Source organism: Grus americana, chromosome 6 (assembly GCF_028858705.1).
Source record: "Grus americana isolate bGruAme1 chromosome 6, bGruAme1.mat, whole genome shotgun sequence".
NCBI lineage: Eukaryota > Metazoa > Chordata > Aves > Gruiformes > Gruidae > Grus > Grus americana.
Genome location: NC_072857.1, coordinates 16012726 through 16024504, shown reverse-complemented (window position 1 = coordinate 16024504; position 11779 = coordinate 16012726). Strand labels below are relative to the sequence as shown.

General features: G+C 38.5%; 1 protein-coding gene across 1 annotated transcript in view; it reads right to left on the bottom strand.

The window, feature by feature from the left end:
- Positions 1 to 963: 963 nt before the first annotated feature.
- Positions 964 to 11779, bottom strand: part of GYPC (glycophorin C (Gerbich blood group)) — a 58906-nt gene continuing 48090 nt past the window's right edge. The window contains exons 3-4 of the mRNA XM_054830307.1: positions 9242 to 9292; positions 964 to 6833 (exon numbers count right to left, since the gene is read on the bottom strand). Coding sequence (XP_054686282.1) covers positions 6637 to 6833; positions 9242 to 9292 — 248 coding nt within the window. The 3' untranslated portion in view covers positions 964 to 6636. The remainder of the gene's footprint in view (positions 6834 to 9241; positions 9293 to 11779) is intronic.

The following is an 11779-nucleotide window of genomic DNA, read 5'->3' as shown; positions in this document are numbered from 1 at the left end:
ACGCAGTGCCACTGGTAACAGTACAAGCCGTCACAGATTTGGGCTGCTGAAGCACCTCCAGTAACACTGAATCCCATCGTCAGATGCGGTATGAAGTCAACATCAAATTTCCATAAGGTGCTGGCTAAGAACAGAGGATCCAGCGCCTAGTCTTCAGCAGTCTTACCCCTCTGTTTGTCATCCCAGCAAGAACATTGCTAATGAACCGTTTGGCTATTGCTGGCCTCCTAACAGTCCTATGCATCAAAGTCCTATGGCACATAAAAGCCCATTGGAAGACCTGTTCTTACCACAACTTCTCCACTTATGGATATTAAAACTTAGATGATCCACCATCCTTCTGGTACCCTCCAGGTTTTCACCATTTTGAGGCATCATTTTGACTCACTAACATATCACTTAAAGACCTACTGTTCTGTTGGGTTTTTTTTTTTTTGGTCACTGACAGCAATTACCTTTGAAAAAAGAGACAAGATTACAATACATATTACACTAGGTATAACCTCTGATTATTCCTTAACTATGGATATATTAAGATAAAAGATAAATTGTATGGAAAGCATGAAGAACAAATCAGCAATATTCACATTGGGTAGGCAGGCCATCCATCAGTAAATACCCATTAGATATTTATCAGCCTGCCTAGAATTTTTAAGAATACTGTGCTTTAGGATAACAGAGCAGTGTACAGGTCCACACTGGCATCCGCAGGGTAATATTCCTTCAGAGAGAATTATTGTTTGATTTCTTATTTGAAGTTTGACTCCTACTTAGACCTATCAAAAGTTTCTCTTGCTTTTTTAATGCAAACACCAGCAGTATATCTTTTAGGGTTTGCATGCTCTATTAAGAAAAATTCTAGTCTACTATTCCTTTTTGATCTATGTTCTTATAAAAACAACATAATTGGCAATTCTCAAAGTTCATGATATTTCAAAAGAGAAGAAAAATATGAGAACAGTCTTTTAAATGCTGAAAATGACAACTTTAATTATAAAGTTATTTGTTTCTTCATATTTTAGGTTTGTTTTGTTTTGTTTTTCTTTTTTCTTCAAAATATAGCAGATTTACACCAGCAGTGTATTAATAGCTTTGGTAAATACAAACATTATAGTCAGCTTTAACATACAATCAGCAGTAAGCTTTGAATGCTCTGTGTTCTCCATTCATGTCATATTAATGCTGCAATTCAAATAGACTTTAATACAACATATCAGATACTTTGCATGGTATATACAGTTTGAAACAACAGAAAAACGCTGTGGAGACACGAGGTTATGCTGAAAAATCAGCCCACATAAAGATTTCTACTATGTGTGTTTCTTTCTGACATGGGTTGGAATACAATTTTTTTCAGAAAGGCTATAGTCAGTGAAATCCTTGTCCCACTGAATTCAGTGGGATTTTATCCCACCACACAGGGAACAGTCATGCAGAATAAGGATTCCTTATTTTCAGTCACGGACAATATTACCTTCTTGAACTAGAGGAGGACCTCTCCAACTACAAACATTTAATTTCTTTGTAATATGGTTGAAATTTTTACTCACCATATATGTTTTCCTTTGATATCATTAGCTTCCTTTATTGACTACCTGAATTTCCAGACATCAGATGTGTGTTCATTGCTTGTTCAGGGGTTCTTTAGTTTTCTGTCTTACATGAACTGCTTCTGTGAAGCTTCTGCATTTTCTAAACACACAAAGCTTTCTTATGTGAAGAACTGAGAGATTTTAGAAAATGCAATAAGCAGCTCTTAATAAATTTAACGTGAGTACTCTTTTGGTGTGTATTTACCAGCATTTTTTGATTGGACTGGCACATGCAAGGAATTCAAACACCTCATATAATTCAAAGAAATTTGTTGTCAGCAGTTACCTTCAGCAAATACACTTTGATTTCTCCAAATGGCAATATCTATTTTGTTTGATGAAAGACTGCTCTCTGTCTCTATTGGCATCTAATTACCTTCTCCCCCTCTGTATCTTTTTACTGATTTACATCTTGTCTCAGCGTTTCCTGTATTCTGTGAGGAATCTTTGCAGGCTGTAGCTAGTTGTGCCATCGTACTTATTCTGCAGCTATAAATGTTTCAGCACCTTGTCTGCATTCCTTGCTGAAAGGGAACAGTCTTTTTTATTTTCCTGTCCTAGTGTTCCCCCAATGATCCCTAGATTTGATTTAAGAGAAAAATCGATGTAGATGTTCTGAGGGATCCTATGGTACTATTTGCAATAGCTCCCCAAAGTGATTTGGTCCTGTTGTTCTAAAGAGAAAAAAAAAAGTTATCTTGACTAGTGGCTGATTAAATACTCCTTGGGACTGCATTAATGCGCAATGGCACATTGGACCTCAGGAAAACCTGGAATGATAGAGGCCAAGCCCCAGGAAAAAAATGCATACCACGTCCAGTAATGGGTGGCCAGGTACACATTTGGGATTGACTGCTTTTGTACAGAATTACTCTGCTGAGCTGTAATGTTGCTACAGGGGCTGACACTGGCAAGCAGTCATTTTTGTGCACGGGACAACTGTACAGGTATCCTTCAAAAATTAGAAGAAATAGAGTTCCAGGTGTTAAGGCAGAATGGTGGAATTTTGAATCTGCGAAGTCTGTTTTCAAAGATTGACAAGAAGAGATGGTTTAAAAAGAAATTTGTTTCCTTTTGTAAACAATGATTTTTTTCAGTAAGAGAATTTGAAAGCTCCATGGACCCACTCTTAAAGCTCACCAATGTAATCAGAAATATTATGCTTAACTCTTGTCATTTGCATATAACCTTAAAAAATGTCTTGTGTTCCTACAACATCATATTTATCCTCTCTCTTCCATCTCCAGCAAATATTGGTCATTTTGATGCACAGCTTTCCTGTACATCATTGAAAAGGACTCATGCTTCTAAGTATGGGCCAGTGGCAAAGTGGGATTCAACAAACTTTCAGAAGGCATTAAGTCATCAGGACAAAACTGAGTTGCTTGAGGGATTGTTATTATGCTCCCTTGTTTAGTGAACACTAGAGATTTATAGCACTAACTTTAACTAACTAGAGAGCTTGCAGTGCTATTTGTAGACCTGTTTTCTTTGAAAATGTGGCGTATGCGATCACCCTGTAAAGCAGTCTCAGGTCAGGTTGGTCAGGTTTGATCAAATTTGACACAGGATTCGAAGTCCAAAGATAAACACTTTGTAAAATTTGGTTCTTGGCTGGCAGAGAGAGACAGAGTATCTTCACTGAGGAAAATAAATAAATAAACAAATACATAAGTAAACGGCCAATCCTTTGCCATAGGGAGGACAGTAGGGATCCAGATGGGAGCCTGGGGGGCTGCAAGCAGGAGTGGCAGTCACGGTTGGGGAGATGGGGCACCAGAGAGTTGCAGGGCAACAGACCACAGCAGTGGAGGGACCTGGGATAAAAGTATGTGGGGGAAAAAGCAACTGTTTCCTTAATTCTCCTATTTGGATACCAAATTGTAAAAATCATTTAATCATCAGTGATGAAAAGCTATGGCTGCCAACCGAGATGTCTGAGTGTTGTACATAATGTTTGTTTTAGCACAGCATGTTGCTTGCAGAAGGATGTTTTGCTAATTAGTCCTAAAAGTAATAGGAAGTTTATAATGCACTCTTTTTACAACTCAGTTGAATGACTCAAGACAGTAGAGTTATTGTATGAGTAAAAAATAGCAGGATCAGGCCGTTCGTTAGAGTCTGCCAGTCATCAGGTATCATGAGCTTTCTTCTTTACAAAGCAAAATTTGTCCTGAAAAAACCAAATAAACAGAAAACCTCCACAAACCATCTCTTCTGTCTGTTCAGCATGCTTGAGTTATTTCTAAATACACAAAGCCCGGAAACCCAAAAGGACACTGTGAAAAAATAAACTAACCGAAACTGTAGCTCTTGCTAGAGTCACTGCTCTGCAAATATTCAAAGTAGCTCATTACTGATAGGGAAGCTGTTGTTGTACGCTTGGACTGTCAGCCTAGATGAATAGGGAAAACGGGATAAAGAGATTTAATTAAGCTACTAAGAAGGGATACAGTCAAAGACCAGTAGCTGCATGCAGTTCAGAATTAGGGGAAGCAGTGACACAAAGTCTGGTGTTGACTGAACTGGTAAGAATTGGCTGAGATCCACTGAACTCATGTTGTACCACCAGAAAAACTGGCCTCTATAGTTCCAATGTGGACAGTTAGTCTGTGTCAGTCCACCTTATAATTAAAAAAACTCACATACAACCCAAAAGAGCCACTAATTCAGGTGCTCCTGGGCATCAGGTATGACACAGTTGTCTAACTATAATCAGCAGGCTCAAGTTGGAAAAAACAGAATTTCATGACTGGAGAGGGAGGCAGGAATTTATTCCTCATGTCCCTCACACCTTCCTCTAAAGTAATTTTTCTTTAATAGCCAAACTTATATTACACGGTTCTGAACGTATGAAAGCGGACAAAAGGCTGCTAGTCCTCTATAGATCTTGCTAGCACTGGAGGAAAGGTTTTTGGTGTTCTCATGCCTTGCATGGGAGATGCAGCAGAGCTCAAGTCATCTCATTTACCATCTTCTCAGAGGAAATATTTACATTTTTATTGAACTGGTGGGTCAGGGGTCTTCAGTTTTACAAACTCAGTATTACAGCTAAGATCAGTGAATTTCTCCAACACTTGTCTTAGAAAAATAAAACCAGATTCCTTTTTCAAAGTTAGTAAAAAGATTAAAACAGTAATGGATGTTGGAAGGAAACAGGTGCATAATATCAAAATACTTGAGCTCTGCTAGTGCTGGGTTTTGTGCATTTTATGCTGCACTAGCTACAGAATACAATGTGGTTGTGCAATGGTATGTTACAAAAAATATCTTAAGCATTTAGTAAATTTGGCACGATTTTGATATTCTTTGGTTAAAATGAAAACAAATGGGGATTTGAGATTCAAAATCAAAGCTATCAGGATTCTAAGAATAATTCAGAGTCCATCTCCTTTGGGCACCGAGAAAAGACTGAGATTGTGATTAAAAAGACAAAAATATCCCATTTCTTCACTTGGGTCCTCAGAGTCTTTTCTTGTTCAGATCTGTCTTCTCTTACAGCATTTTTGTGGCCGATGCTGACAATGAATACTGGAGTCCAGGAGCCTTCCAAACTTTGGTGCCAAGAAGTGAGCACAAGTGATCAGCAACCACGTCTTGAAAGCATAGTTGTAGATATATGTACACGCATATATAGATCAAAACACAGGAAAAAACATATCAAGTTGAGCAGAGCTCATCAGTGTCTTATTTGTTATCATGTTTTTCTCCTCCTTTATTTTCAGTAGTCCAGGGCAACATCGCAGCTGGGGATGAGCAGGTGCAAAGAACAATTATCCTATTTCCAGAGCTAATCGTGGGCTTCAATTAGGAAGTCAACTTACTGGGGTAAAGAAACTCATCACTGTCAGTTCTTAGGCGAGGAATAAGATCTTTTCATGACCCATAATGACTAATCTATTTATTTATAATAAAGCATCGATGGTCGGTGTAATTCTCTTATCTAGCACAGTGCAAAGGATATACAGAGGCCACAGAGGGAGACATCAGTACAAGCCAGCGGGATGCAGATGAACAAGCTTCTTTATACTGGCGGTCTTATGATTGCATTTGTAAAAGATTTATCAGTATCTGCAACAGAATTGAATTCCTCTCCCTGCAAAAATCCAGAATCCTGCTGGTGGGCGTTCAAGAGAATGTTCCAATGCAAAATAAATAAATAAATACTCAGGCAAAAATATCTTTCATGAAAAAATCTAGCTGAGCTTCATTGTTTCAAAAGGCCTGCTCAAACCAAGATGCTTTACCTTTTAATATCTATCTATTTATGCATGCATGGAACCTACCAACTAATTGGAATCATATTTGTAAGTCTACTGACTATCATATACTACATTGTAAATTCCAACATTTTGCAGTTCTGAAGCTGCCATGCAGAGCAAGTTAGAAATAAATCCTTCATTCTTACATTTTCCATGTTTTCCAACAGTTTTATTCCTTTGAAGTTTCTTTGACTTTTATATATATAAAACTCAGAAAATAATAAAAAAATCCCAATCTAAATACCCAAACAAACAAAACAGACTCCCCTGTGCCAGCAAAATTGCATATTTAAGGGGAGGGGAGAGATATCTGGGCTACAAAGCTATTTTTGTTCCAGCTACATCAGTTTTATCTAGTTTAATGTTTGTTCTGTGACCATTTGAAATTCAATTTCAGGTAGTTCTGTATCATATCAGCATAGGATGCATCATTAACTCTAAGAGGATGTTTTCCATTGGCATCTGCTATTTTCACCAAATGTCAAGGCTTGACATTTGCTATCTTTATTTGGTTTTGGTGTATCACTCATACTGAGATTTTGTTTCTTCTTATCTGATATTGATTTCAACTGTGACCAGCTGTGTTGCTAATAAAATCAACAGGCAAGTATCTGGCATTTAGTTCTTCACCAGTAGAGGAAAAGAAACAACCCAGTGACAAAAAAGTAGAGATACTTTTCAATTAGGATGCTTGCCTGTATCCTCATATTATCCATCTCTTCTGTTGATGTAGCATTTCTGATTGATTCCCTTGAGGAAGTCTCCATGGAAATCCTTGCTTCTCAGATGAAATATTCTTTTTTGCTCTCATCCACTGCTTCCTGGAGAGCGGGGTCGTTTTTCAAAGCGGCATCTGCGCTTTCGGCAAACTCAGTTCCTTTTGCCTCATTGGTGTGGTAGGTGCCCTTATGCCTGTACATGTACCGGACCATCACGACCAGCAGGCAAATGAGGACAAATACCACTGCAGCAATCACACCTAGAGGAAAGAGACCAGTTAAATGTATTGCCCATAATAAAATACAAGCAGTATCTCACAGCCAGGCATCACAATTGAATTACTTGATAGGGAAAAGTCCAAGTACCGTAAGATGTCTGCATGTTGCAGTGGCCAAGGTCAGAACCGTCTGATAGTGCAAAAACCAAGATGGGATATAGATACTGCAGGAATGCAGGTCAAAGTCTCTCTAGACTTCTTTCAAATCAATGGCTTGATTTGGTTGAAGTCATTGGAGCTAAAACTTCATTACAAAATGAGGAGAAATAAGAGAACATAAAAGAAAACCACTAGGTTTCTTTCATCCTTCTGGTAACATATATCCAGGGGAGTTTGCAGGCCACCCGACCCAGCGTCCATGAGTGTACTCAATTTCAGGAGTACAGGGCACTCAGTATTTCTTAGGAGAAATTCAACAAATAGCAGGAGCCATGTGACTGCAGTATTGCGCCGTATTTGCAAGCTGCCATTTCATGCTGTGCTCTAATTAAGAAAGTCTGATTGTAATGAATGTGGAAATGACACCTGGGAGGAGGAAGGGATTCTGTGTAGATCTCTCCTGTCTCCTGGACTAAGGCTAATTTACTGGCAATGTGTCGACTGGACAAAAATTTCCATAGGTAACCAAAATACACATAGGATTAAACAGTGAATGGAAGCACTCCTAGTGAAGGAAATTAAATTCAAGTTCCAGTGGTGGTTGTGCAAAGAATACTGTGTGTCCTTGCTTCCCAGAGCCCTTCTGTTTTTCTCCTTTTCTGCTGAGAAAGGTAGAAGTCCATAATACAGAGGCACACTGGCAAGTCCCTTGTCAAAAAATTACAAGTTGTATGCCCCTCCCTCCAGATGAAATTGTTCATGTAAGAATCCTGAAAACAAATGAAGCATTTTGAATTTTATTCAACTTGTGTGAGCTTTATTTTTTAACAGATTTTTGGATACAGCTGGGATGTGCTTATAAACTCTATAGCTGTGAGTCTGTACAAGTACATGATACTGAGCTATGTTCACATGACTCCCGGAGAAAACCAAACATTAAAGAAATACACAAGAAAAAGAACCAGAACAGGACATTCCTAGGTAAATCCCATATGTGGAGTATGAAGCTGCTGTGAGGATGCAATGGGCAGGAATTCATCTGACTCATTGTAGGCATCTACAGTTCGGGAAGCTCCATCTGAGTTACTCCCCCGGGTTTACTTTACTGTCAGTGGATGGTGTGTGTGGGTGATTCCTCTTCTAGAATTGAATTCCTGTGTTTGGTCAGATGAATCGGTCCCTGGAAATGCCTACTATTCTGCAGGGACAACAAGGGATACGTACACAGTATCTCTCTTCTATCCCCTGTGTTCAAGATGTGTGGTAAGAATGGGTATATCTCCAGAGCTTTAGGTTTATCAGCATCAGTAAACTGAGTGGGGATACCCTATTGGCATGGAAACAGGGGAATGGACAGAACATTAGCAGGGTGAATAAAAATGATAACTTTGTCTTAAAAAAATATGCCTGCAATGTTATCCTACAGATTTTATGGTGCCTGGTTCTGGAAAGTGAAGGTACTGCTAGCAGAAATGAAATTGCTTATACAAAGAACTTTAGGTTTACAATAATATCATAGTTGCAGTGGGGGCTTCATCAATTTTTAAGACCTCACTGGTATCCCTTGACACAAGAGGCTTTAATAGGCTTTGGATGTAGCACAATATTAATAAGCCTAAGGGACTAAGTACAAATCAATTTACCCGCTACTTGTTCATAGAAAGCTGAAATTAAAGTTACGGGAGATGGGACCTAAGGGAAATATAGCAGAACCTCACCAATTTGCACTAATGATTGGTATACCCCCCAGTGAATGACTGAAATTAGTGCGTTAGCATGGAAATGAACAAACACAATAAAAATAAAAAGACAGGTTCTCTCTGTGAACATAGCTCTGCTCATTTATTCTGACAACTGTATTTAGTTTAAATGCATGAGAGTGCTTTAATGGAACACCAGGAAATGCAATGTGCTGTATTCTGTATAAATAAAGGGTCAGCTGGTATCAGCTAGCATAGCTCAAATCAAAGATGCTACACCAATTTTGTATTAAATGACAACGTTGGCCCAGTGAATAGCGAAGAATATCAGAGGTTGACTTTGCTGCTGGACTCTTAGGTATTTTGTCTTAAAATGAGGAATGGATGGGGGTGGTACTGCTCACTACGGTTTATGCTCATTATCTCATCTCGTTATCTTGCCAATAGCCCCTCTGGGAGCAGATTTCCCACTGGCCTAATTAACTCTAATTGTGCCGCTCCTGTTGTCTTGTCAGCAAAGTAGGGGTTTTGCAAAATGCAAGAAATCAACCAACCTGCTGTTGGTGCAGCTTAGTACGGTCTGCTACTTACCTCCAATAACAGCCACATCTGCTCCAGCTGTGGGGCTCTCAATGTCTCCATCTATAAATAGATTAGAACATACAAAAGTTAATTAAAGAAAAAAGAATTGAATCATATGTAACAGCAGTGACTGTACTGGTGGTGCTATATTTTTTAACCTCTGAAACTCAGAACTTAAACAAGATCTCTTGTTAGCAAAAGACATTTACAAAATTAGAATTAGCTGTACTGTTACAGTTTTCTGTTACCATAATACTGGAAAATAAATAGCTAGCACATTATGCAAACTATCATGGCCAGCAGGGAAACACCTATTGCTTCTTATGAGCACGTACCTGTAACATCCTACAGTGACTGATTAAATTAAGAGCATTCAGGTACTGTGATTACTCTCAGAAAGGTAGTTTTGCGGAAAAAATGTTGGTGCCTATTTATTTTCCCATTTATGGCTCTTCAGAGTATGGTCTGGATCTTGATTTCATGCAAATTAATCTGGGTCTATTGATTTCAATTAGTATTTATTTATCTGCAATACCCTGGTTTTAATCTTAGAATTTATTTTCTTTTAAACCTACATTTGGAAAAAGGGCAAGCCTGTTATGTGTGTGGTATAAAACACAGACCCCACTTAGAGTGCATCTGAATTTGATCCTGAAAAATCAAATCATATTCTTTACTGAATTCTAATTTATAAAAATAAAGACAACTTTGCAATTTAAATGCAAAAGAGAAGTACCTAACTATGTCCTTTTAAGAAGTAAGAAATTGGTCTGAAAAGCTGTAAGCTGCTGAAAGATCAATTAGAATTTGAATTACATTTTGATCTTAATTATAGCACTTACTAAGAATATCCAAAACAACTAACAAATAGCCAAAGTGTTTTAAAGGGGAGAGGGAAAAAAAAAAATCCTAAAAAAAATAGTGAGGATTTTTCTCTCCTTATTACCTGATATAGACCTTATGTGAAAGTAAATTCATATAGACAAGCATTTCTTCACTAGCTTCGCTGTACATCAAGGTACAATTCTGATCTTATTTTCTACTCCTTATTTCATGCCATTGGTATCAGCCCACTTATTCCTGAATTATGTGGATATTTAGGAAGGTGATGAACTCCTGGACTTTTTCCATGTTAGGTTTATGACAGGACACTCCTTTCTTTGTTTATTGTTGGACTATTTATACAATTCTAAATGATGTTGGTTTCTGAACAAGGCAAATAGCTTTATGTGAGGTCTCTTTTAATTTCCTTTTGGTAAATACAGTGAATAGAAAAGCTCTCCGGAAAAGGTAAAAATGCTAATTTCAAATCCTTCTTTAAATTCATCAGTGGCACTAGGGCTCGTATCTGGCTCTCCTTTTGCCAGATCTGTGACAGATAATGCAAGGCTAAGACACTATCAGCAGCATTCTCCTTACTCATGTCCAGTCTCTTTCATCAGATTGCAATAAACTGAGGAGAGCTGAGATTCAAAGGATCCCCTCCTCCCAAACATGGCAGATGCTTTTTCTGGAAAGTAGCAGTTCTTTCCTCTCCCTCACTTTTTCTTCCAGCTATACGCTCATGGAAAGATTGAGCATGCCTTGTGTAATTTAAAAACTCTAATTATGTCTACGTCCATTCAAAACCCGTGTGTCTCAGAAGAGATTAATTGCTTCAAGGTCAAACTGTTCTGTATTTCTTTATACACCAAGTATATGCTGCATGCCAAAAAAGCAGGCTCCTCTACAGCAATCAAATACTTGAAGGTGTGAATTCTAAAGTGCTTCTCTAGCCACGCAGCTTGCTTCCAAACATTAATTCCAGATCAAATCATTATCCCTTTAATTATAAAAAGGTATGCAAGTAACTCTCTGCTCTTTTCTGTCATTCCCAGGTGCCTCTCAGATTCAGATAACAAGCAGGTGCCTTATCTCTAGTACTTGCCACCAAAGTGCTTTTTGATAATGGATTACAGTATCATCACTTTGTAGAAAAGTTTTCATTTCCATACTGTACTTTCCAAGTTTTGAGAAGAATGAGAAGACCCATCTTGATCTATGGTGTAGTCGGCACTGACCTGTTAAGCTGACGATGCTGTGCCATTCAGCAACCAGTTAACACTTTGATGTGGCTTCACTTAACCACAGTTCCCAGTTTACTGCAAGCACGAGAGTCTGACTTCTCCTTTGTATGTCAACTTTTGACATACAAAAAGTGTGCTGTCCTCCCAGATGGCACTTGTTGGCTTTTGCTGCATCTTCTGGAGTGCCAGGACACTGCAGCTACCACCAATGGCCAGAGGTTTCCAGAGTCTGCTCCTCAGATTAGTTTTGGAGCAAGGATAATGGAAGGGAGAGAGGGACCCTCAATGCCTGTCTCACAGTCCCTGAAATTTCTCTTGGTCCAGAAATAGCTATGTGATTCACGGCAATATCACAATATTGCTAGGCAGGGGGAAAGGCATCAGTGTCATTCAAGATTCGAGCAGTATCATCCTTCACAATACATGACTGAGGAAAATGCAAGGTATGTGCTCATGAAAAGAGGCCATCTTCCCAGAGCAG